General features: G+C 37.9%; 1 protein-coding gene across 10 annotated transcripts in view; it reads left to right on the top strand.

Annotated features, from left to right (window-relative positions):
* The window catches only part of TMEM117 (transmembrane protein 117), a 572,067-nt gene that overhangs the window by 79,334 nt on the left and 467,207 nt on the right, over positions 1–25,526 (top strand). For 9 of the 10 annotated variants that reach the window (XM_067696273.1, XM_067696267.1, XM_067696274.1 and 6 more), the window contains one exon: positions 19,681–19,813. In XM_067696273.1, the coding sequence (XP_067552374.1) occupies positions 19,681–19,813 (133 nt within the window). Of the gene's footprint in view, positions 1–19,680; positions 19,842–25,526 lie in introns of those variants that run through there. The other variant, XM_067696270.1, reaches the window with a different exon arrangement.

Consider the following 25,526-nt stretch of genomic DNA (forward strand, 5'->3'; position numbering starts at 1 on the left):
TTCCTTAAGTTGGATATTTAGTTTATAGATGTTCAGGCTTTCTTTTTTTTTTTTTTTTTTTTGCTGTACGAGGGCCTCTCACTGTTGTGGCCTCTCCCGTTGTGGAGCACAGGCTCCGGATGCGCAGGCTCAGCGGCCACGGCTCACGGGCCCAGCCGCTCCGCGGCATGTGGGATCTTCCCGGACCAGGGCACGAACCCGTGTTTCCTGCATCGGCAGGCGGACTCTCAACCACTGCGCCACCAGGGAAGCCCAGGCTTTCTTTTTTAACATAAGCAATAGATGACTAAATTTCCCATTTTGTAATGCTTTCTTTTTTATTCTATATATTTGATATGGAATATTTTAACAATTGTTCAATTCTAAATATTTCTTCATTTCTGTTAAAATTTTTGTTTTATGCATGAATTGTTTTGAAATACGTTTTAAAACTTCTGAACTGTGAGATATAAAAATCACTAACTTTTTGTTATTGATTGCTAACTGTATTTTGTCTGGAAATATGGTCTGTGTGATATCTGATCTTTGAATTTTGCTGAGATTTCTTTCATAACATAATACATGGTTAATGTGTAAAATTTTCAATGCATGTTTGAAGAGAATATGTATTCTCTAATTGCTATATGGAGGGTTCAATATAAGTCCATTAAATCACGTTTTAATTTTATTATTCAAATATTCTATTTCTTTGTTAATGTTTGTTGTCTGCATGACCTATCAATGAATAGCAGAGGGATGTTAAAACCTCACACTATGATAGTGGGTTTCTTAATTTCTAGTTCTATCAGACTTTATTTATATATTTTGAATCTATCTCATTTGATGCATTGTGCCAACTTGAAGATCATTGTATCTACCTGGAGAATTTAATGTTTGTCATTATGTAGTTATTCTCTTTGTTCCTAATATTATTTTCTCACTTAAAATCTATTTGTCTAGAATTCATACCCATTCTAGCTTTCTTTTGGTTAGTTTTGTCTGATATATACTTTTACACCCTATTACTTCCAACCTTACTGTATTCTTGCACATTTCTCTTGCAAACACACATCTTTGATTTTATTTTTCTGTCAGTTTTCTATCTTCTATCTAACAATTATTGTACTATGTAAGATCAACATATTACATTTATATTACGATCTGATTCTCCCACTTTTTTGTGTGTTTTCTATTACATAGTTTTTCCTTTTTCTTCTTTCTTTACTTTTTTGGGAAGGGGGGATGAGGGTGATTGTATTTTGTTCATTTGTTTGTTTCTTTCACTTTTCTATCCCTCCTCTACCTCTCCATTTGGTTTATAATTTATGCTTTCAATACCTATTCTTTTAGTGGCTATCCTTGAAGTATCGCTGTTTCAAGTAAAATTTAAAAACCTAGCAACTGTACAGCTAATCAATGTCTTAGTCCTCTCCTGTATGATAAAAATTCTTAAAACATTTTAACTAAGGTCAATGTTTTCTTAGTTACATGGGATTGTTGTTGAGTATTCTGGTTTATTTTTATTTTTTATAAATTTATTTATTTTTGGCTACGTTGGGTCTTCATTGCTGCACGGGCTTTCTCTAGTTGTGGTGAGGAGGGGCTACTCTTCATTGTGGTGCACGGGCTTCTCACTGCGGTGGCTTCTCTTGTTGCAGAGCAGGGGCCCTAGGTAGGCCCGTGGGCTTCAGTATGTGGCATGCGGGCTCAGTAGTTGTGGCTCGCAGGCTCAGTAGTTGTGGCACACAGGTTTAGTTGCTCCGCGGCATGTGGGATCTTCCCGGACCAGGGCTCAAACCCGTGTCCCCTGCGTTGGCAGGTGGATTCTTAACCACTGCACCACTAGGGAAGTCCTCTGGTTCTCTTTTTAACCCCATAAAGTAGACAATAACATTTTTATTATTTTATACAAACCGTGTTTGTTTAGATTTGATGCGTGTTGATCAGTTTATTTTTTCACCATTCTTTCTTGTCTCAGATATTTCTTTTGAGGTCATTTCTGGAGTCAGGTTCATTTTCCTTGAAGTACAACCTTTAGAAGTTTTTTGAAGGTATATAGAAGATATACTCTCTCAATTTTTATTTTTCCTTCAGTTTTTAAATCCTTGTGACAATTGTCTTTCAATTACAATTTTTAGTCCATTTGTACTTATGTAATTATGAATGTATGCATGTTTGAATCTGTCATTTTGCTACAGACTAGCTTTTGATTTGTCTAGTATTTTCTAAGTTCTTTTTTTCCTTCTCTTTGCTTTCCTTTGGATAAATAAAATGTTTTTGTATTTTATTTTTTCCCACCCTATTTCTTTGTTGGTTATACATACTTTTATTCTTTCAGTGATCACCCTAGAGCAGTTTTCCCCAACCTTTTTGTCACAAGGGACCGGTTTTATGGAAGACAGTTTTTCCATGGACTGGGGGGTGGGGGATGGTTCAGGATGATTCAAGCACATTACATTTATTGTGCACTTTATTTCTATTACTATTACATTGTAATATATAATGAAATAATTATACAACTCACCATAATGCAGAATCAGTGGGAGCCCTGAGCTTGTTTTCCTGCAACTAGATGGTCCCATCTGGGGGTGATGGGAGACAGTGACACCCAACGTGTGTTGCTTATGTCCAGTCTACTCCGTAAGATGCAGCTTAATTGTCACTTGCCACTCACTGATAGGGTTTTGTTATGAGTCTTCAACTTATTGATTTATTATGGTCTCTGTAAATCAAACCTCTCTGCTAATGATAATCTCTTTTTGCAGCCGCTCCCTAGTGCCAGCATCACCACCTCAGCTCCACCTCAGATCATCAGGCATTAGATTCTCATAAGGAGCTTGCAACCTAGATCCCTCGCATGCGCAGTTCACGGTAGGGTTCGAGCTCCTATGAGAATCTAATGCCACTGCTCATCTGACAGGAGGCGGAGCTCAGGCAGTAATGTGAGCGATGGGGAGTGGCTGTAAATACAGATGAAGCTTCGTTCGCTTGCCCATCTCTCACCTCCTGCTGTGCGGCGCAGTTCCTAACAGGTCACGGACCAGTACCGGTCCATCGCCTGGGGGTTGGGGAACCCTGCCCTGGAGAGTAAAACACATCACTGACTTAATCAGAGTCTACCTTTAATTAATATTGCCAATAGTTTACAAGACCTTTATAGCTTTTAACTCCATTTACTCCCTATTTTTGTCATAACTTAAATTCCACATATGTGTTAAACCAAAAAGATAATATATATTTTTTAAAACAACTTTATCAAGGTATAATTGGCATACAATAAAGTACATATATTTAAGTATAATTGGCATACAATAAAGTACATATATTTAAGTGTATAGTTTTGACATATGTATACATCTGTGAAACCATCACCACAATCAAGATTAAAGTTTCTCCATGAGCTTTTGTAATCCCTTTCTCTTATCCCTTCAAACCTCCGGGCAACCACTGTTCTGCTTAGTTTGCATTTTCTAGAAATTTATATAAGTGAAATCATATAGTATGTACATATGTAACTGCTGTTAAATTTATCTATTGGTTATTAATTTCAGTTATTATTTTTTAGTTTAGACCGTCCAGTTGATTTCAAAAAATAGATTCCAGTTCTTTGATAAAATTCATAATCTTTAAATCTATTTCTTGAACATATTAATTATAGTTATTTTGACTTCTATGTGCATCATTAATGAGTTTATATTATCTATTTTTTTCTATTGGGTTTTCAGTAATTTTTCTTGTCTTGTCCTGTGTGCTTATTTCTTTTTAATTGAATATTAAGGATAATACGTGAAGAATTACAGAGGTTCATGATGATATAATCTTTCCCAGGGAAAATTTAATTTTCTTCTGGAATGCAGATAGAAAATGAGTTTCAGGCTTTGTTTGGGCTAGTCTGTTTCTGGTTTGTCCTCACTGTTGTGTTATAGCCCTTAACGTACCACATCTGAAATCCTAGACTTCATTCAGAGTTTCTGGTGTATCCTGAATTGGTGTATCCTGAATTCCAATTTTTGTTTCCTCAACATCATGAGACTGCTAAAACCTATGCTTAGGGTTTTTCTCTTAGTTATTCTTTGCTTGGTATTACCTCTCACCTACATAGTTTAGGTGTCAGCAAATACTCTATAGGAAATTGTGTTAGAATTTTGGGCTTACTTTCGGAGTTTCCCTTTTTCTGGTAGTTCGTCCCTTGTGTCCTTGTGGCATTGGTAGCCCAGAATTTCAATTTCTGTCTCTCTCACCCAGTGAGACTGCCTCAAATTATAAGCCACAGTTTTCCATATGGTCTCTGAAAATCAGCAAATCTCCCAAGGGGAGAAAGCAGCAATAAATGAGAACTTATCTAAATGCATTTTTCTTTCAGGGATCTTGGCCTTCAATCTTGGCTGCCTTGTTTGCTCTTTGGTGCCTTCAAATAGCTGCCTTTGTTACAATAGACACTTTGCTAGGTTGACAGTTATTTCCTCTTAGCACTTTGAAACACTGTTTTATGACATCCATTGTTACTGTTAGGATATCTTCTATGGGTATGGTTGTTGTTACTTTGAAGAAATCTGCCTTTACTGACTGATTTTAAGATCTTCTCTTTGTCTTTTTACATAAGTGAGCCCTCCAATTACTCCAGTTTACCTCTTGGAGAGAATTTCCTGGCTTCAATGCAGGAAGAGGGAAATCAGGCAGAGCCTGGTGTCTCCTTGAATTGAAGAAAAGGAGTTTGGTGTGTGGGGAGGCCAAGACAGCTAGATTTCACAGGGCGGAATACTGGAGAGGAGAGAGGAACACAGCGAAATAACTCCAAAGATTTTTCAGATCTCCCTTGAGTCTTCAATTGAGTCATGATCAGCATATGCATGTGAGGAAGCCACCCAAGGTGCCACTCAAAAGGAGCAGGGGTAAAGTCCTTGGCTCTCACACAGGGCCAGGAATAGTTTGCATCTCCACAAGTCAGAGAGGAAAAATCTGGAATTTATGGTGCATCAGGTAGAGTACTCAGAACGATGGTAGTGGGACAAAATTAGCCCTAGATTAAAGGCTTCTTTGATCCTACCTAACAAAGTCTAAAAGCAAGACTCGATAGGATCAAACTGTTTACAAGTAACTTAAATGCATCTCAGAACAAAACTCAAAAGTACTAATAGGAATACAGAAATATCTAGCACCCAAGAAGATGAAAATTGATAATGTCTGGAATTCATTAAAAACTTATCAGGCATGCAAAAATGCAGGAATATATGACCCATGATGGAAGAAAAATTAATCAATAGAACAAAGCCAGAAATGACACTGTTGACATAATTAGTAGACAAAGATCTCAGAAATTATTACTGTAATTCATATGCTGAAGAAGGTAGAGAAATGCTAACATGTGTTGAGACAGCAGATTTTAAATACTTCATATTTGGTAATTCCAATATCTGAAGTCCTTGTATGGTCTAAATATTTTATTTGCTGTTTTTGTCAACTCTCACTCATAGTAACATTTCTTTTTGTGTTTGGTGAGTATTAATTTTGAACTAATACTTTAATAATATAATCTGTGGGAATTCTGAGGATTTAAATTAGGCTTGTTTTCTTCTAGAATGTATTTGGGTTTGCCAAGTTTGGAATCCAGGAGACACTATTCTTTTAGGACAACTTTAGACTCTTTGGAGAATTGTGATTTACTGTGGAGACTCATGTTCAGTTCCTAATATGCAGTATCTCCAGGTTTAGTTTTATTTCATTTTCTTAGTGCTCTTATGGGCCTTTGGCCCTAAAGTAACCCTAAATTTTAAATTTGCTCACTAGTACCCTTTAAATTTTAGCTTACTATACTTCCTGCTTCCTGCTCCTTTGCAATACACGAAAATGTACATTTGTTGTATTTTCACAATTATATTTATATTATATTTACATTATATTTATAGTATATAACACTTGCCAAGCACATAGTAGGTGTTCAACAAATGTGTAAAATGAATATTTTTATTGTGAAATTATTACCAACAAAATTAAGAATTTTCCATATAAGCTACTATCATAAACATCAAAATCTGTTTTTGCTTTCGAGTATGCCTTGTAATTTTTTTCTTGATAACTGGACATGATGTACCAGGTATACATAGGCCTTTAGTAATATGGTGGTAAGATGTGGGGGAAGAGGAGGCATTCTATAGTCCTATGATTAGGCCTCAGTGTTTTAGTGAGCCTACGCCTCTGGACTGTGGACTTACACGTACTTCTTAGTTCCCCCACGGTTCTCTAAGGTGGGAGAGGATGGCTAGAGAGGGCTAGAGTTGGGTATTTCTTTTCCTCCAGATCACTTAGGTTCTGATTGAAATTCAGCAAGTTAGGTCTGGTGAAGTAACTTCTCCTGAGGGCAGTCCTTGTTAAGAAGAATAGATTCCATATAGGGGCAGGACAGGAATAAAGACACAGACGTAGAGAATGGACTTGAGGACACAGGGAGGGGGAAGGGTAAGCTGGGACAAAGTGAGAGAGTAGTAATATACACTACCAAATGTAAAATAGATAGCTAGTGGGAAGCAGCTGCATAGCACAGGGAGATCAGCTCGGTACTTTGTGTCCCCCTAGAGGGGTGGGATAGGGAGGGTGGGAGAGAGATGTAAGAGGGAGGGGATATGGGGATATATGTATACATATAGCTGATTCACTTCATTATACAGCAGAAACTAACATACCACTGTAAAGCAATAATTAAAAAAAAAAAAGAAGAATAGAGTGTTCTGGCACATTTTAAAATGAGCCCCCCTCCTACCCCTCCTATGGCTAGGTTTCTCTGGAGTTTTTAAGTTTAAGTCTTGTACACACTAAGCCCTCCAGCAATTCGTTAATTACAGTTCAAGTCTTCCTATGCCAGCACTGGTTCCCAAGGCAGTTTTTTTTCGTGAGTTTCTGCTGCAGTCAGCTGTGACTCCCTGTGTTCACTTGTCTGCCTCTCAAATCGTGGGGGCAATGGTTTGACCTCACCTCTGTTACAGAAAAGTTATTGATTTATTAGAAAAGTTATTGATTTTTCAGTCTGTTCATATATATGCAGAACTTGGAAAGTGTTATGAATTTTTAATATCTTTATTTAGTAAATCTATAAATGGAATGGGTAGAGAAAACAACAAGTTTGCAAATACAAGGAGCCAGTCTGAGTTAGAGGACTTGTGGAAAGCTGTGAATGAAAGCGAAGTTCAGGATAGCAGGAAGGAGTCATGTATACATGGATACAGATGATAGGATACTGGAAATGTGGGTGACATGACAGAATTTTGGCCTGGTTTTTCCTTCCCAGTATTTACGGTTGTGGGAGGACCAGTCCCTCCCGTCCCATCTCCACCTGTGATCAGGGAGCTAGTGTCCAAACCTTGTGATCAATCAGGATTGCTTGAAACCATGGAGCAGCCTTCAAGGGATTACTTTTGACAACTTAACTTTTCTTTTTCAGTTGGATCAGTAGAATGCCCAACACTACATAAAAACCTATTTTAAAAGTATAAGTATTATTATTTTTCAAAGCTGGTATCCATATAATAATGATGATGTAAAAATTTCATAATAATAGTGATGATATTAATGTGTAAAAACAGGAAGCTCTACTTTCTATCCCATCGCCCATTTCAAAATACAAAATTGTGATAATAACAACCTGTATCATTTCCAAAAATATTTTATTTTTTACTTTTTTTTTTGACGGGTTTTGACTCCAAAAATGCTGTTTAATATGATTTCACTTAGAAGATACCTAGAAAAAAAGAACAAATTGATTTCATCAAAATTATAGACTATTATAATATTATATGTGTGCATGAATTAAGTGTGCTGCTAAATCTTATCTTACAATCTTATCTTAGGCTACAAGCTAAGATGTAATGTTAATTTAATATTCATTTTATTCAATAGCTCCTTTCTCCTTAAAAGGAAAAGTAACAGATAATAATAAGTGAATGCCTTTTATTTCCTTTTGGAGTTATTTTTTTTCCTCTTGGGCAATAATAAGCAATTTAAATCAATTAATTCTAAGAATGATCTAGTGGAAAGAGTGAATAGTAAGAGTAATAGTAAAATATAATATTTGGACTTTCTCAATGAAATGGAAGATTTATTCCTGTTTTTCCTGTGGAGAATAATTTATGTCAATATTTGTTTATTTAGTGGATACATAGTTTACTCAAAATTATTGTAATACATACATTTTTAAAAATTGACATTAAACCCTAGATCTGAAAATACTATAATTTTTGCTGTTTCTAACTGTGGTCTTATTTTCCTTTCTTTCTAGAACCTTTTGAAATACATATTATAATGCATACTTTTAGTATCATACGCAATTATATTTCAATTCTCCATATTTGATTTTCTGTCGAACTCAGTGAATCACAAACATTTTCTATGTAAGCACCTACTTCTAATAAGGGATGATAACCATCTGTTCAATGTTTTTAAATTCTCTTTGTACACTGAAATAACAAGATTTGATCTGAATATTAATGAAATGGGGCCCTTATGGTACAAAAGTTTCATCATTTTATACTTATTATATAAAGCCATGTTTGTCTAACTAGAATATCCTTCATCCCTAATGATATTCTGGTGTGTTTTGTTAGATAATTTTCTTTGTTGGTGTCCCATCCGTGGAATAATTCTCTTATTTTAGTTACTTTTATTTTATTGACATTTTAAAATTAGTAAATCTTAAAAAATATCATGTTCTTATAAACTATAAATTTATACAAATCAGTCATGAATTCTTCATATACTTATTTTAGTCTGATTGGAAGTAAAGTTCTATTAATTTTCAAGTGCTCTGATCCAATTTCACTTTATACGTTACTATTCTAGATATAAGAAATAGGACATATCAATTGTCACATATTCTAATATTTAAAATGTTAAATATTAACTTTAAAGAATCTTGTCAGTGTGTTACTTTGGGTTCATTTTATATATTAGGCATATGATGACAGATAAGACATAAGAAAGAATATTGTTTCTCATAACGGGTAAGACTAATTTCTTTTTTTTAAAACTAAAAGTCTTTTGAGTTAGCAGACTTTGAGCTAGTCTCTCACCAATACAACAAACCCTACAATCCTCAAATTTGACTGGATCATAAAAATCATGTAATCCAACCCATTACACTTGGCTTCAGTAGCACCCATTCCTCCTTGCTTGCCCTGAAGGGAACTTACTACCTCCTGAGAGAATCGATCCTATAAGCTCTTCTGATGATTACTCCAATATATGAAATATTTAACAGTGAGGATGATTTCGTAGAGGAGCTCATCTCTGACTTACATTTTAAGGCCCACAGGAAATATAGGTGTTAGTTGAGTGATGGGAGAAGAAGAGTATCCCAGGCAGAGGGTCAGCATGAACATAGGAAACTGCAACCTGTTTAGTGTTTATGCAACTAGAGTGAAAGGTAGGGAGTGGTGAGAGAGGAGAGGTAAATGTGGGTCAAGTCAAGCCTTGTATCCCATGATAAGGAACTTGAATTTTATACTGTAGGAGAAGAGTGATCATTGAAAGATTTAAAGTGAAGGGACGATGTGACCATATTTATATTTTAGTTAGATTTATTGGGGGTGGATTGAGATGGGAAAAGAGGCTGGAGTAAGGAAGACCAGTTCGGTTGTTGCAACAGTCCCATTTAAGAGACAATGGGAATCCAAATTATGGGAGAAGAGCATGCATGGAAGTTTATAAAATAATAAGACTGTTGATTGAAATGGAAGGTGCGTAGGAATCAAGAATCAAGAATGAATCCAACCTTTAGTTATTTTGAAAATGATAAGATGGCAAAGTCAGAAGTAGGGGTAGATTTAGGGACGGAAAAGGTCAGATTGGAGATGTGGGTATACTGTGTGTTGGGACGAGAGGTGGAAATTTTGAATTCTTTTTTGTATACTGAGTTTGAATTGGCAGTAGGACATCGAGGAGGACAGTGGGTAGGTGGCTCTTCCAGTCTGAAGATCAGGAGGAAAAGTCTATGCTGGAGATATTGGGTGTTAAACCCACAGAGTGAGTGAGACTGTTACTGAACCCAGGTCCAGCTGCTCGCAGCTTGAAAACCAGTTCTTGAGAGACAAGTGTTGGTAGGAAAGGAAAGGTTGCTTTATTTCGGAGGGTGGCAACCAGCGGGTAGGGCAGATGCCTGTCCAAAGGCCGACTCCCCCCTTGACAATCAGGGGGCAAGAGCTTTTATAGACAGAGGGAGGGGGCTACATGCAGAAACAATATAGTCAGCTCTGACAGTCATCTTGAAATTGGTCATCGGTGGTTTGACCAGCATCATCTTGGTTGTTTTAAGTACAGTTAATCTTTAGTTCCAGGGTTTGTTCCTATTTCTTTGAGGCCAGTTCTCGGAATTGTGGCAGCTTATGTCATGGCTTCAATTTCATGGCTTCAATTTGGTCATCATGTAGTTATCCTCCTCCACTTGGTGGGGGCTTCAGTGTCTGCAAAACAGCTCATAGGATATGGCTCAGAATACTATCTATAGACCTTAAGGAGGAACTAAAGGTCCTTGACTATGCTTAATGATTAAACTATTATTATTTGGTCTCCTTTGACTGTTTTCCTTTGTTTCTGCATTTTCTCACTTCTCTGATTAACTTTTTTTTTTTTTTTTGGCTGTGTTGGGTCTTCATTGCTGCGCGTGGACTTTCTCTAGTTGTGGCGGGTGGGGGCTACTCGTTGCAGTGTGCAGGCTTCTCATTGCGGTGGCTTCTCTTTGTTGTGGAGCACGGGCTCTAGGCGCATGGGCTTCAGTAGTTGCAGCACAGGGGTTCAGTAGTTGTGGCTCGCGGGTTCTAGAGCGCAGGCTCAGTAGTTGTGGCACGTGGGCTTAGTTGCTCCATGGCATGTGGGATCTTCCCGGACCAGTGCTCGAACCCGTGTCCCCTGTATTGGCAGGCAGATTGTTTTTTTTTTTTTTGAGGTACGCGGGCCTCTCACTGTTGTGGCCTCTCCTGCTGCGGAGCACAGGCTCCAGATGCGCAGGCTCAGCGGCCATGGCTCACGGGCCTAGTCGCTCCACGGCATGTGGGATCTTCCCGGACTGGGGCACAAACCCGTGTCCCCTGCATCGGCAGACGGATTCTCAACCACTGCGCCACCGGGGAAGCCCTGGCAGGCAGATTCTTAACCACTGCGCCACCAGGGAAGCCTCTCTGATTAAACTTATTCTCTGGCTAAAGTTTTTCCACAGACAAAAGGCAGGCTGAGGACATGGGGGGGTGGCAAGGACCATAGGGTCCTGCTCCATTTCAAGACCATGTAGTGGTATGACAAGGAGAAAGACTGAGGGCAGGCCATGGGGAACATTATTGTTTATGTGACAAGCAGAAGAGATGCCCCCCAAAGTGATAAGTATAAACAAAGTGGAAAAAGCACAAGGAGTATTTGGTGTTAGGGAAGCCAAAGAAGTAGAGTGTCAAAAAGGACAGAGTGGCTACTGCAGTGTCAGATGCAGCCGAAATGTCCTGTAAGTTAAAGGCCGGTATATTTCTATTGCGTTTGGCAATGGTGGGGGCCATTAACATTTGCCAGAACAATTTCAATAGAGTGTTTGCATTGCAAGTAAGATCTCAGTGAGTGGGGCTGATGAAGCTTACTCTCTCTTGAAGTCTGGATGAGAAGGGAAGTTGAATGGATGGTAGTTCAAGGATATGAGGTCAAGAAAGCCTTGTTTATAGGATGGACTTAAGAGGCTTTAGAGGCAGAGGGAAGAGAACCCGGAGAGTGGGAGAGATTGAAAACACAAAAGAGAGAAAGAATGGATGATGAAGCAAGGCACCAAGAGAGAGGAGGGTATGTTTTTAAAAAGGCATACATGGTGTCTTTGCGGGAGGAGCACAAAGAAAAACAGAAGAAGAAAGTAAGAATAACAGAGAAAGTAGATAAGTGGATGAATGTGAGTGGGAAGAAGGTTGAAGGAAATCATATTTAGTAGTAGCAATGTTTTCTTGAGGTTGAGACTAGGGTCATATTCTGAGAGTGAAAGAGGCTTAGTAGGAGTTTTGAGATGAAATTTGAAATGGATGTATTAATGTGCAGTGCTGTGGTAGCAGCTGAAGTTGGGGATCGTGATTATGTAGTAGCTTATCAACCCATTTGTGTAGCTTTTTCCACAGAAGTTTACTGAAATTGGAGAAAACAAATTGTAGCTCTGAATCAGAGTTGGGGTTTTGAAGGGCAAGTATAAAATAAACCTGGGGTGCACAAGAAACAAGGGTGCTGCGGAAAAGGAAGTCTGATAAGGACACAGGAGCTTCATGCTGAGTAGGAGGGAATAGATCTCAGGAGGTAGTTAATTTATGGGGAGAAAATGAGGAGGAGGTGAAGCTTGAAGAACAGCAGGGCTCACAGGGTGGGTGCGGTAGGCACCAGATTTACAAAGACAGAGAGCTTTTAGTCATACAGTGGAATATTGTTTGTTGATTTGTTTGTGTGTCCCTTCCTTTTTAATCTATTGGGCAAATATTTATTTATTTAAGACATTCTATGTGTCAGTGCCATGGGGACACCAGGGGAGGAAGACAAATATGGCCTCACTGTGTTGCAGCTTGTAGACAGGTGTGGTGCACGCACAGTAGACAGCAAACTAGACAGTCTTGGGCATTAGGTCTTTGAGATTGAGTGGTCTGAGTAATGACTACATCACTGCCAACAAGATGTGTTTTCCTGCATATTTTACTTGTAGAATTTTTCTTTTGGAGGACTTGAGGACAGGTCTTAATTTTCCTTCTAGAATCTGCCCATCAGTATTTCATCCAATATAAATAGTTTACCATGTGTTTTGCTGAGTACTAGGGACATTAAAAAAAAAAAAAGAAGTAAAGATTTCACTTGGGCTATTTCTAACCCCATTTTTTCTTACCATCTCAGGGCCTTTTATTCACTGGTCATCTTGTATCTGGTAAGACAATGCTAACTACAGTAATAAAACCCTACAAAACATAGAATTGACTACATCTCAATTGAATTTCTCGCTCACTTAAGCCCAAAACATGGCAGGCACCTCTGTTCCAAGCAGTGATTCAAGGACCCAGGGACCTTTCATCTTAGGGCTCTACATTTTTCAACTTGTTTGCCATACTTGCCTTGCATTTGTGGGTCAATGTAGCGCTAGGGAACTAATTTCATCTGGCTCTAGGAGTGGAGCATGTGACATAGACTTAGTTAATCATTGCTTTTCATAACTCTGGCTATGGTGATTGGTTCAGGACCCAAACAAGCCCAAGTAGATTTAATCACATGACTTCTCAAGAAATGCTAGGGCAGAAGCAGTATGCTTTCCTCCCCAGACAAAAATGAAGACATATTCGTCAGGATTGCTACAGTCATTTTAGGGTTACAAAGAGTATGTATGAATGTGCTGGAGGAGCTGGCTGAGATGGGACCCCACCCTGAAGGAACAGGGCTGGAAAATGCAGATAAATCAAACCTTGGTCATATTGTCTGAGTGCTGGATAAAGCCTTTCTTGAAGTCATACTATTGTTTAGTTAAACTAAATCTACATTAGTTTCTAAACATTTATAGTAAGGAGAAAACTATTTTTTGTTCAGGGAACAAATATCCTTGTTAGGAAATATGAGAAGCCTGTAGACTTATAGTTTAAGCTGGTATTAGTTTTTTGTTTGTTTTATTTTTCATTTTCGTTTTTTAATTTAAAACTGATATTTACTTATATCTTTTGTAACACTGTTTTCGGAGCACATCTGAAGTCCAAGTGTTCCGTAGTGATTAAAAGCAAGGATTTGGAACCATTGTTTTTGTTATTTGCAACAGAAAATGTTCTTACTGGTATGTTAAATGCCTGCTATGCTGATTTTGACTGCTTTTTGACCCCAACAAATTAAATATATCCCTTTAAATAACTGCAGATTACATTTGTTTCTTATGCGTATCTATGTATACATTAAGTAGTTGCATGTACACATTATGTATACATTATAATGGGCTGCATCATATGTAGGATATTTTGCAGCAGAAGACTTAATGGATAGTAGTGTTAACTTCAGTTTAGCGTCCTCTTGAGGAAAATGCCTGCTTTCATATTTCCTGGTCAGGGTAGTATGTGAAATGCCATACATTTCCCTCTAAATTAAATAAATCTTGCTTGGACTTCCCGCTCATCAAGGTGAACAGAGAGTACAAAATTGGTAATATTTTAGATCATCTTTTTTATATCTAAAGTTTAAAGCAGTCCCAGGGCTTATAGGGGTCCTGGAAACAAATCCTTGAGTCTGCATTTACCTGTCTTCCCCTCTCCCATTGCTGCTTGGGTGATGGTCTTCTGCCTCTTCTTTAGCACAATGGTGCCACCTAAGAGAGTGTAGGTTTGCAACCTCAGGAACTTCCTGGGTGAAATCTTAAACTGGCCCCGTTCTTGGAGGGAAAGGACAGACCAAAGAATGAGGCAGACTGCTCCAGATTGGTAGGTTTAGCAAGCAAATGAACTTATGTATGAGGTTTGTCTTGAGTGGCTGCAAGACAAGTAGATCTCTATACCTGCCCACTAGGGTCAAAAGTTTATACAGAGGCCTTAACTGGGTTCGTCACATATTCTGTGCAGATGGTCTCAATAATACATTGCTCTCTCAAGACTGTCTTCTTGAAAACGGTCCCACTGGGGGTGCAGTGGGCAGAATGTACATTCCAAGGCCAGGGGTGGGGGTGAGGAACCTCTGATTGCCCGGGTCCAACTCCTGGGTCAGCCAGCTGTCACGTCCTCTCGATGACCTCCACCATCCTAACCAGGTCACTGTGTTCCTAACGAAGATGGGCGGCTGCTCTATTGGCTCCTTCCTTTGGGGCCAGTTCAGTCTCCTTACCTGAATTCCAAGGCCATGACCCTTGATACTTTGGCCTTCACCAGCATCCATGGAATCAAACCCAAATGAGGTTCTGTCACCTTGGAGGCCAAAATCTTTGTATCCTCAGTGAATCTAGACACTCTCACCCTATTTAATCTTGCCTTAACAACTTCCCAGGAGTACATTAATCTCTTCCCTGGAAGCACAAACACTTCTACTCCTTCTCCTCTGAGATTGTTTCGTTTATTTCTTTGTTCAAGGCCTCTTTGTGAAAATTATGCCTGAAGAAAAGGAACCCAGAACTTAGCATAAAAGTCTGGCTGTGAGGTACAAAGGAAATGTTCCTTTCTATTATTTTGCTGATGAGAACACAGCAGCAAAAAAGCCAAGAAACCGAGTAGTCTCTCCGTAATTCTCTTACACTCATCTACCTCTGTCTCCCACAGTATATGTGAGCTCATCATATATTTTAAAATATGCTTTTAGGTCATTATCCTTGTTAGAAACTTATGACATCTTAGTGGTTCTAAACCTACTGTATCTCCAGGAAAGATTCTGAGGTTCTAGGCTATTTCAGTTTACTTTAATCAACATTCGTAACAATTAATCCCTGTGCCCTCCATCCCTAACCTCCAACACAGATATAGGCTTGTGTACCACCTTGACGCTTCGGGTTGTTTTAAGATTTGTTTTCCAATTACCCTGACCATATCAAAGATTATAGTCCATACAGTGCAAGACGGATTTTATTAGTAACATAAACATACACTCAGATTTACAAATATATCTGATTAAAATAAAAGTCGTTATCACCTTGTCAGAAAGGTACCCCTCCTAGTGATGTCTTTTACCTCTGTTGACCTATGAAGACTGTTTTCACTCAGTTATCTCCTGAAACTCCTCTAAGGTGTTAAAAAAACCTCTGAATTCTGTGACCTATAGGAAAAGTGGCGTATAACTTATTGTCCAAACCAGTGCACTTCAGAAAGGAAGGGGGCACTATTAATAATTATTCTAGGACAACAGTTATAAGCCACTGATGTCCCAGGGAAACCAAATATGTGGTCACACTGCAGGGGAGGAGATAGTGCATTTTCATGTGACATCCTGGGGTAACTCTGAGGTTCCTAGTTTGATTAGATTGCATGGGGAGTCAGCTGATGGCCATCTGTGTATACAGCTTTCTGTCATTAAGATGGACACTCAATGAGTTAAGTTGAAGTAGCTTATGGGAAAAATTTTTAATGTGATTTGACTCAACATTTGGGTCACACCAGTTCTGGCCTTAATATATTGCAGTACTTTTATTGTGTGTTTCAAGTGAATTGCAAGCCGTGTTAACCTGCCATTTTGTTCTAATGACTCTAATGACTGAAATTAGTGCCAGGCAATGAGTTTGGCAATGACAGCATAAATGGTACTGTCACATTTCTCATTTTACTAACTCTGTATTATTTCAGCCATGTACAGTTAACCCACTGTATTTTATTTGCAAAGCACTCTTAAGTCACCAGCATTATTATCTGACTTTTAAAGTACATCCATTAGTGAATTTTTTGACATATGCATATGTTAAGAAAGAAATTCGCATTTAAATTTTCCAAGAACTCTAATTGCTGGTCTTAGCAGTTCTTCAATATCAACTGCTGAATTAAATAAATAGGTCAAGGCTGAAGGACTTGCAGCAAAGGGAACATTGAGTCAAATCAGTCTAAAATAAGATCACATTTTCATTAAATATCCAAATGATGGTTGACTGTGAACACTTCCTACCCTGCTCACAGCTGTATCTCCAGCACCTAGAACCACAGCTGGCATGTAAGCACACATTTAATATTTGCTCAGTAAGCACACATTAAATATTTGTTCAAAGAATAAATAATATTCTCTACAGCTTGCTTTAAGATATTCATGGCATGGGTTTTTTACTCTCAAGCATTCTGTGTTAAATATCTATTTATAATATTCCTGTCAATGTGTTGTGTGGAGACGTGCAAATCCCTGGCTTTCTATAATTATTGATTCAGTTAATCAACAAGTTCTGTAAGGCTGTAATTTGCAGCGTTAGTATCCTTTGCTTCAGTAGAACATTTTCCACATTCTTCTTTCAGTTATAATTCACATTCCCCCTGACTTTCAGATTTGTCCTTTGCTTCTCTTGTGCAGGCCAAGAAACCAGATAACGTAACCAAATCCGTTTTTGCTCCATTTAAAGTTCTAGCTAGGGTAGTGTTTCTGTGAGCCTGGTTTCCAAATGAAATCTGAAGTGCTATTTTAATGAAAGAAAGGGACAAGGGAAAATAGTAGTTAAATCTTAAAAGATGATTTCTTCCTATGCTCAGTAGCCTACATGAGAGCTACTATCTGTCCCTAGAGAGAGACCATTTACAGATGGAAATATACATATTTTCCCCATACCTTTAACATATCATCAAAAAAAGGGAATATTTTCTCTAGTGAGAAATTTTATTGTTAAGGTTTCAGGCCTACCCTATTTGAATTGTAGTTCCTATATGTGAATCATCTCCTTCATCATTATTTAGATAAACTTTCTCTTAGGAGAAGCCAGGGTGACCTATGTTTATTTTTTTCTTAATCCTGTTTTTTTTTTTTTAAATCTTTCTCAACTTTCAGGATACTAGTGCTCTCAGTTCTCTTTATCATAAATCAAAATATTTATCTGGACTGATTATGATACTAGTAATTTTTACTTTAGTGTTCATCTTAATACATTTTCCTCTTTGAAGTATTTGCATTTTAACATTCTTTTTTTCTTTTTTTATTGAAGTATAGTTGATGTACAGTATTATATGTTACAGTATTATACATTGTTTCACAATGTTTAAAGGTTAGACTCCACTTATAGTTATTATAAAATATTGGCCCTATTCCCTGTGGTTTACAATATATCCTTGTAGCTTATTTTATACATAATAGTTTGTACCTCTTAATCCCATACCCCTGTATTTCCCCTCCTCTTTCCTTCTCCTCATTGGTAACCGCTAGTTTGTTCTCTATAACTGAGTCTGCTTTTTTTTGTTGTTATATTCACTAGGTTGTTTTAGTTTTTAGATTCCACATATAAGTGACATCATACAGTATTTCTCTTTCTGTCTGACTTATTTCACTTAGCATAATACCCTCTGAGTCCATCCATGTTGTTGCAAATGGCAAAATTTCATTCTTTTTTGTGGCTGAGTAGTATTCCATTGTGTATATACACCACATCTTCTTTATCCATTCATCTGTTGATGGACACTTGCTTCAGTACCTTGGCAATTGTAAGTAATGCTGCTATGAATATTGGGGTGAATGTATCATTTTGAATTAGGGTTTTTGTGGGGTTTTTTTTTGATATATACCCAAGAGTGGAATTGCTGGGTCATGTGGTAGTTCTGTTTTTAGATTTTTGAGGAACCTCCATACTATTTTCCGCAGTGGCTGCACCAATTTACAGTCCCACCAATAGTGTACAGGGGTTCCCTTTTCTCTGCATCCTCACCAACATTTGTTATTTGTGTTCTTTTTGATGATGGCCACTGTGACAAGTGTGAGATGATATCTCATTGTGGTTTTGATTTGCATTTCCCTTTTTTTGATGATTAGTGATGTTGAGCATCTTTTCATGTTCCTATTGGCCATCTGCATGTCCTCTTTGGAAAAATGTTTATTCAGGCCTTCTGCCCTCTTTTTAATCAGGTTGTTTGTGTTTTTTTGATGTTGAGTTGCATGAGCTGTTTATATATTTTGGGTGTTAACTCATTGTCCGTCATATCATTTGCAAATATTTTCTCCCATCCAGTAGGTTGTCTTTTCGTTTTGTTGATGGTTACCTTTGCTGTGCAAAAGCTTTTAAGCTTAATTAGATCCCATTTGTTTATTTTTGCTTTTATTTCCTTTGCTTTAGGGGACAGATCCAAAACAATATTGCTACAATTTTATGTCAAAGAGTATTCTGCCTGTGTTTTCCTCTATGAGTTTTAGGGTTTCCAGTCCTACATTTTGATCTTTAATCCATTTTGAGTTTATTTTTATATATGGTGTTAGAGACTGTTCTAGTTTCATTCTTTTACATGTAGCTGTCCAGTTTTCCCAAGCACCACTTATTGAAGAGACTGTCTTTTCTCCGTTGTATATTCTTACCTCCTTTGTCATAGATTAATTGGCTATCCTTTCCAATTTTAGCCATTGTCTTTCTAAATGGAATTTTAGGTATCAGGGTAGAAATTATGTTTTGCTAGGAGCCATACCAACTCCATAACACATGCACACGCCACCAGGCCCCACACACCCCACAGACTTGGGCACCAGCCTGTATGTGGTTATGATATTTTAGCTAAGAGTAATGCTAAGCCTTCTGTCTCTTACGACAGAAACACTATTTTTACTGTCCATGTTTTCATGTACCTTTAACAACTGGATCTTCTTATAAGTGAAGTATGACTTGGTTTTATCATCTGGCCAGTATTGGGAATGGGTCTATGGAAGCAAAAGGCAATTATATGGAATTTATGCAACATCGTTACCATTTGCCTTACTTAAGTAGTTTTAGTAAATGAACCAAAAACATATTTGTGACATAAAAAGTAGCAGGTAATAGTGTTCTAATTAATTTGTTTTCATGCCAGCCTAGTGAATGATTTCTGTATACCAGATTCTCATACTAGTATTGTTTGCTCTAGGATGATGATATGGGAGTTGTCTTGGACTTCACCATTTATGTACAAAAGAGCAAAAAGGACATTAGATAGTGGTTTCACCTGTAAGACAAGTGCTAGGGCAAAGGCTTCAGAGTATTTGTGAGGTAATAGAGATTCACTAAAATAAAGCAAAGCTGTATGGATTTTGAGTTACAGTGTACACTGATTTCCAATAATATTTATATTGCAGGTCAGTTGCTTCGGTTAAAAATGTTTCGAGAGGATCATGGATCGTGGATGACAATGTTCTTCAGCACAATTCTCTTTCTCTTCATATTTTCTCACATATACAACACGATTCTTCTAATGGATGGGAACATGGGGTAGGTTGTCTTTCCCCTTTCTACTGTGGTGAGTGTTATATTTGAAACTTGTAAGAATTCAATAATTTTTTAGTTTGTAGTAACCTAAATCTTCGTTACAAATATTCTACCCTAATAGGGATAATCTGTGCATTTTTCTTAAGACATTTAGAGTCTCTTATCCAGAAGCTTATCGCACTTTGCAATACTTATATAGTGTTCCTTATTCTTTAGGTCTTCTCTGTGGAGTAGTTTGAGAGCAGGTAGTAATTTCATTATAGTGACAGACAGTATGAGAATCAGGAAATCTTCTTGACTTGTTTATAATCACACAATCAGTAGAACTGTCCTAAGATGTAGCTCTCCATGTTTGCAATTACATTGCTCTACAATGCGTGGCTAAATAAAAGTGTTTGATACTGGTGGCATTTTTTTTTTTTAAACTCTCTTGACAGTTCCAACAGAGAGAGCTTTGTTATAAATGGGCCTTTTTAAAAGTGGGCCACCCTGTATTAAGTCCAAGGTTGTAATCTATACTTATCAAATCACTAATCAAATCACCATGGCATGAAGGTGTGCTAACAAGTAGATTGTAGATTTTTTTTTTTAACTTTCTCCAGTTCTTGGTTTACTCTTTACAAGTTTTAAGGGCAGAATGTAAGGAGAATATCTTAACTGACAGCTTTAAGAATTAGATTAGTGACAATAAGAAACCACTTTAGATACTTGTTGTACACTGAAGTAGTTCCTCTAGAAGGTTTTGATCTATCCTCTCCAATAGATTGGAAAGCTAGCTCGTATCCTTTTCTTCTAAATGTAGGCCAGGCAAGACTGCTGGCCAGTTCCACAGTGCAATTATTTTGATGTTATGTATAGATTTTGTCCACCACTGTTCAGTGCTGAGAGGGATAACTCAATTAAAATTTTATTGTTTTCTTCCCACCATTAAAGAGATGAATAGTAAAAGAAAAGCAGGTACTTCACAAGGTTTATACTTTAGTCCATACTAACAAGTGGCAAATTCAAGAATGTGATTGCAGATCAAATATTCAGGCTTTAGGAAGTTATTAAAATGCTTTGTCTGTAATTATTTCTTGGGCTTCAAATGACGCCATTCCTACTGGGTCTATTTTTCAATGGTGGAGTTACAGATTCTAACCCATAGCTAGTCAGAATAAGCCTCAGCCTTGGAACAGTGCCTGTATAATGGACCCAGGTAATGGTGTTCTTGGATTTATCTAACACAATCAAAAGTCTCTCTGAGAGTAACTGTGCATTCTCAGCCCTGGGACCAGAAGAGGAAGTGATCCACGTAAAACTTACTCTTTTTAAGCTGTTGCTGGAAATAAAATGTTAAATAGTATATGTACATAAAATATATCCTTTGCTCTGAAGTTGACTTTTCATCTAATTCTACTTTTTTTTTTTAATATGGAGCTAATGAGGTCTGTGCTAACCAGAAGTGCTTACTCTGAGGAAAGAAGCAGAATTAAAAATAATAAATTAAATGCAATAATAGATATCCCATGGCACATTGTAAAACAATCAACAGCTAATAACAAAGCTAACCTTAGTGAGAGCTAACAGTTATGGACCACTCAGTAAGAGACACAAATTGTTTCAAACCTCACAATGACCCTCTGCAATAGGTATTTTTATTATCTCCATTTTACAGATCAAGAAACTGAGGACCAGAGAGGTTTTCTCACTTGCCCAAAGTTACATTATAATTAAATCTCTGTTTTAAGCAGTAATAGAGAAGGGGTTGAGCTATTAAGTAGTGAATTCTAGTAATGCCGCCTGCTCTTAAGCTAGCATACATTTGATGATGGTTGATCCTGTTGCTCAATCATCATATGCCTATTAGCCTTTCTTTGTATTTTTATCATTCAAGCTGAATTTCAAAACTGAAAGAAGTAGGAGAGATGTGCAGGAAATAAGAGAAGAGTTAGTCTAGCATTTATGTGTATCTGTCTTAAGTAAAATTGAAGGTGATTGTCTTTTATTCTCAGACTACATAAATTCCATAGTCTTATGTAACTCGAACTCTTCACCAATATGCCTCATCTTTGTTGAAAAGGATTTTTGCTTGAGAGGACATCTTTGATGGTGCTATACTTTTTAAAGAAAAATCCAAAGCAAGGGGAAAATGGTTTATTTCTACACATTTAAAAATTAAATCTCCATTTATAAAAGATGTGTTATCAACAGTTACAACACATGCCATTTGACCTAGTGAGCGCTTTAATGTAGAAATGCAAACCTGGAGGAAAATCAGTTCTTAGAGCAGGTGGATACCACTGTGCCTTTGGGGTAGAAGCACCATGTTACCTGAGGCATTGGCCTATCCTGATCAGGGCAGGGAATGATGGAGCCAGAGGGTACAGAAAGGACAACAGGCTGGTTTTATATCAGAGGATTGCTGGTGGTGGAGAGGAATTCTGGCTTCTTTACACTGAATCTGATTTGCATTGGGGATCTCAACCTGTGCTGGTCTGTGGATCTTTCTAGGAATATCGGTCTAGAACCATTCTGAAAAGGATTTCAAGGATTTTCTATGATGGCTAGACTTGTGTTTATGTATTTTAGAACTCCTTTCCAAAACAGAAGCCGTGAGGCCTACAGAGAGTGGATTTAGGATTTAAGAAAGGAAAAAAAGAAGTTTCCCTAGAATGATTTGCTTTTTTCCCTCCCTTTTTCCCCTCAATTTTAGAATTGTTTGTAAATTTAGTCTCAACCAGAGTCCCTTGATCCCTTGTTATGGAGAACAAAGTCCCTAGGTTTATCTGATCAGAACTGATAGTTTTAGCTAGAGCTCGCTTGATAAGAGTCAAGTTGCGTGCTCCTGGAGCTCTCATTACAGTGAGTGCCCTGAAGTGCACACTCACTCATGGCTTCAGCCATCTGTGGGAAGCCAGGCTGAGAGGCAGTGAGATGGAGAGGGAAAGAGAGGAGTTAGAGATGTGCTGAAGGGACCAAGACAATCCCTATTTCCTACACTCGGGAAAGTCTCCTCTCACCTTTGATTCTCCCTCTACACCTCCTGCCACCAAAGTGCTGCTTTATTCTTTAAGTCACCAAGATGAACTCAATTCCTCTTCCATAAATGTGTGAGGTCGTAGGTGAGGGTTCTGCTGCAGAGAAGGCTCTCATCCTGGGCAGAGTTTTACATCTAGACATTTTATGAACAACTTCCTTTTTACAAGGTGGCAGACTAGCTAACCTGAAGCTCTCCTCCCACAAAACCTTCAGGAATGCTGAAAAATACAATGCAGACTTAGACTTCTTTTCCCTCTTCATTTAATATTGCTTATTTTTATTTTTTAGATGTGATTAACATTGATTGATTGATTGAAATATAGTTGATTGACAATATTATGTCAGTTTCAGGTGTACTGTATAGGGATTTGACATTTGCACACATTATGAAATGATCACTATGATAAGTTTAGTAACCATCTGACCCCATACAAAGTTATTACAATATTATTGACCATATTCCTTATGCTTAATATTACATATCTGTGGCTTATTTATTTTATAACTGGAAGTTTATACCTCTTAATCTCCTTCACCTATTTCGCCCCCATCACTTCCCTCCCCTCTGGCAACAACCTGTTTGTTCTCTGTATCTATAACTCTTTTCATTTTGTTTTGTTTGTGTCTTTGTTTTGTTTTTTAGATTGCATATAAAAGTGAGATCATATGGTGTTTGGCTTTCTCTGTCTGACTTATTTCACTTCGTGTAATACCCTCTAGATCCATCCATGTTGTTGCAATAGCAACGTTTCATTTCTTTTTTTAAATGACTAATTGTATATGTAATACCACATCTTCTTTATCCATGCGTATATGGATGGACACTTAGGTTATTTCCATATATTAGCTATTGTAAATAATGCTGCAGTGAACATAGGGATGCATATACCTTTTCAGATTAGTGTTTTTATTTTGGGGGGGTAAATACCCAGAAGTAAAATTGCTAGATCATATGGTAGTTCTATTTTTCTTTTTTTTTTTTTTTGCGGTATGCAGGCCTCTCACCGTTGTGGCCTCTCCCGTTGCGGAGCACAGGCTCTGGACGCGCAGGCTCAGTGGCCATGGCTCACGGGCCCAGCAGCTCCGTGGCATGTGGGATCTTCCCGGACCGGGGCACGAACCCGTGTCCCCTGCATTGGCAGGCAGACTCTCAACCACTGCGCCACCAGGGAAGCCCCTATTTTTCTTTTCTTGAGGAGCCTCCATACTGTTTTCTATAGTGGCACCAATTTACATTCCCAGCAACAGTGCACGAGGGTTCCCTTTTCTCCACATCCTCCCAATGCTTGTTATTTGTGTTCTTTTTGATGACAGCCATTCTGACAGGTGTGAGGTGACATCTAATTGTGATTTTGATTTGCATTTCCCTGATGATTAGTGATGTTGAGCATCTTTTCATGTGCCTGTTAGTCATCTGTATGTCTGGAGAAATGTGTATTCAGGTCCTCTGCCCTCTTTTAAATCTGATTGTTCTTTTGATGATGAGCTGTATGAGTTCTTTGTATATTTTGAATATTGACCCCTTATCCAATATATTGTTTGCAAATATCTTCTATTTAGTAGATGGTCTTTTCATTTTGTTGATAGTTTCCTTGCTGTGCAAAAGCTTTTTAGTTTGATTTAGTCCCATTTGTTTATTTTCACTTTCGTTTCCCTTGCCTGAGGAGACAGATCCAAAAAAATATTGCTAAGACTTATGGAAAGGAGCATACTGCCTATGTTTTCTCCAGGGGGTTTTATGGTCTCAGGTCTTACACTTAAGTCTTTGATCCATTTTGAGTTTAGTTTTCTATGTGGTGTGAGAAAGTAGTCCAGTTTGATTTTTTTGCTTGTGGCTGTCCAGTTTTCCCCAAACCCTGATAGACTTTTTATAAATGCATAGCTGAGCTTACCCAAAGATAAGGAAAAACCCTGAGGCCAAAAATGAAGAAGGATCTGAACACTAAGGCAGTGAGCCTGTGAAGTGACACTCAGGCAGTGACTCAGGAACTTGAGTTTTAACTTTCACATTTGCATCAGAAACAAGGATCTGGACTTGTATAAGTGAGAAATTGAAACAGAAGCCTCCACATTAGATGGTCCTGCAAACTGCTACTGAGAAAGGATGGAATGGAAAACATCACTAGCACAGGGAACATGAAGAAGCTTGTCTGACTTAGATTGGGCTTTGGGTAGAACAAAAAATCTTCCAAGAATTCGTAGCCACAGGTGTGGTTTTTATGGTTTTCATGTACATTTTCCTTTGGACTTTAGAACCCTCCACCCCCTGCCCAAGTCTCCCTGGCTGTTCTCTTCTCCCAGTTTCAAGTTTCTCCTTCTCTCTGGAGTACCTCCCCACCCTCAAATAACTTCCAGAATTCCTCTGTTTCCCTATACAGAGCAATTTAGTTCCCTCCAACTTTTGTCCACTTTGATTTATCTGGGGCTTTTCCTTTCAGGACCAAAATCATATTAATGCATGTTCCAATCAAAAGGGCCAATACTCTGAGATGAATGCTGTTGACGTCTCAGAATATGAAGGGGCTGCTGCCGTGGCATTTTGCATATTTTAAAAATAGCAATTGTCCTTTCTCCTTTCATTCAGCTGTGTATTTAATTAACTGTCTCTTGGGAGAGAAAAATGAAGATTCTTAAAGAAAAGGGGGCAAAGCAAGCAACCAAGTTAAAATTAGTGTTATGTAGTAATCACGGTTCA

The sequence above is a fragment of the Pseudorca crassidens genome, chromosome 11 (assembly GCF_039906515.1).
Source record: "Pseudorca crassidens isolate mPseCra1 chromosome 11, mPseCra1.hap1, whole genome shotgun sequence".
NCBI classification, from domain to species: domain Eukaryota; kingdom Metazoa; phylum Chordata; class Mammalia; order Artiodactyla; family Delphinidae; genus Pseudorca; species Pseudorca crassidens.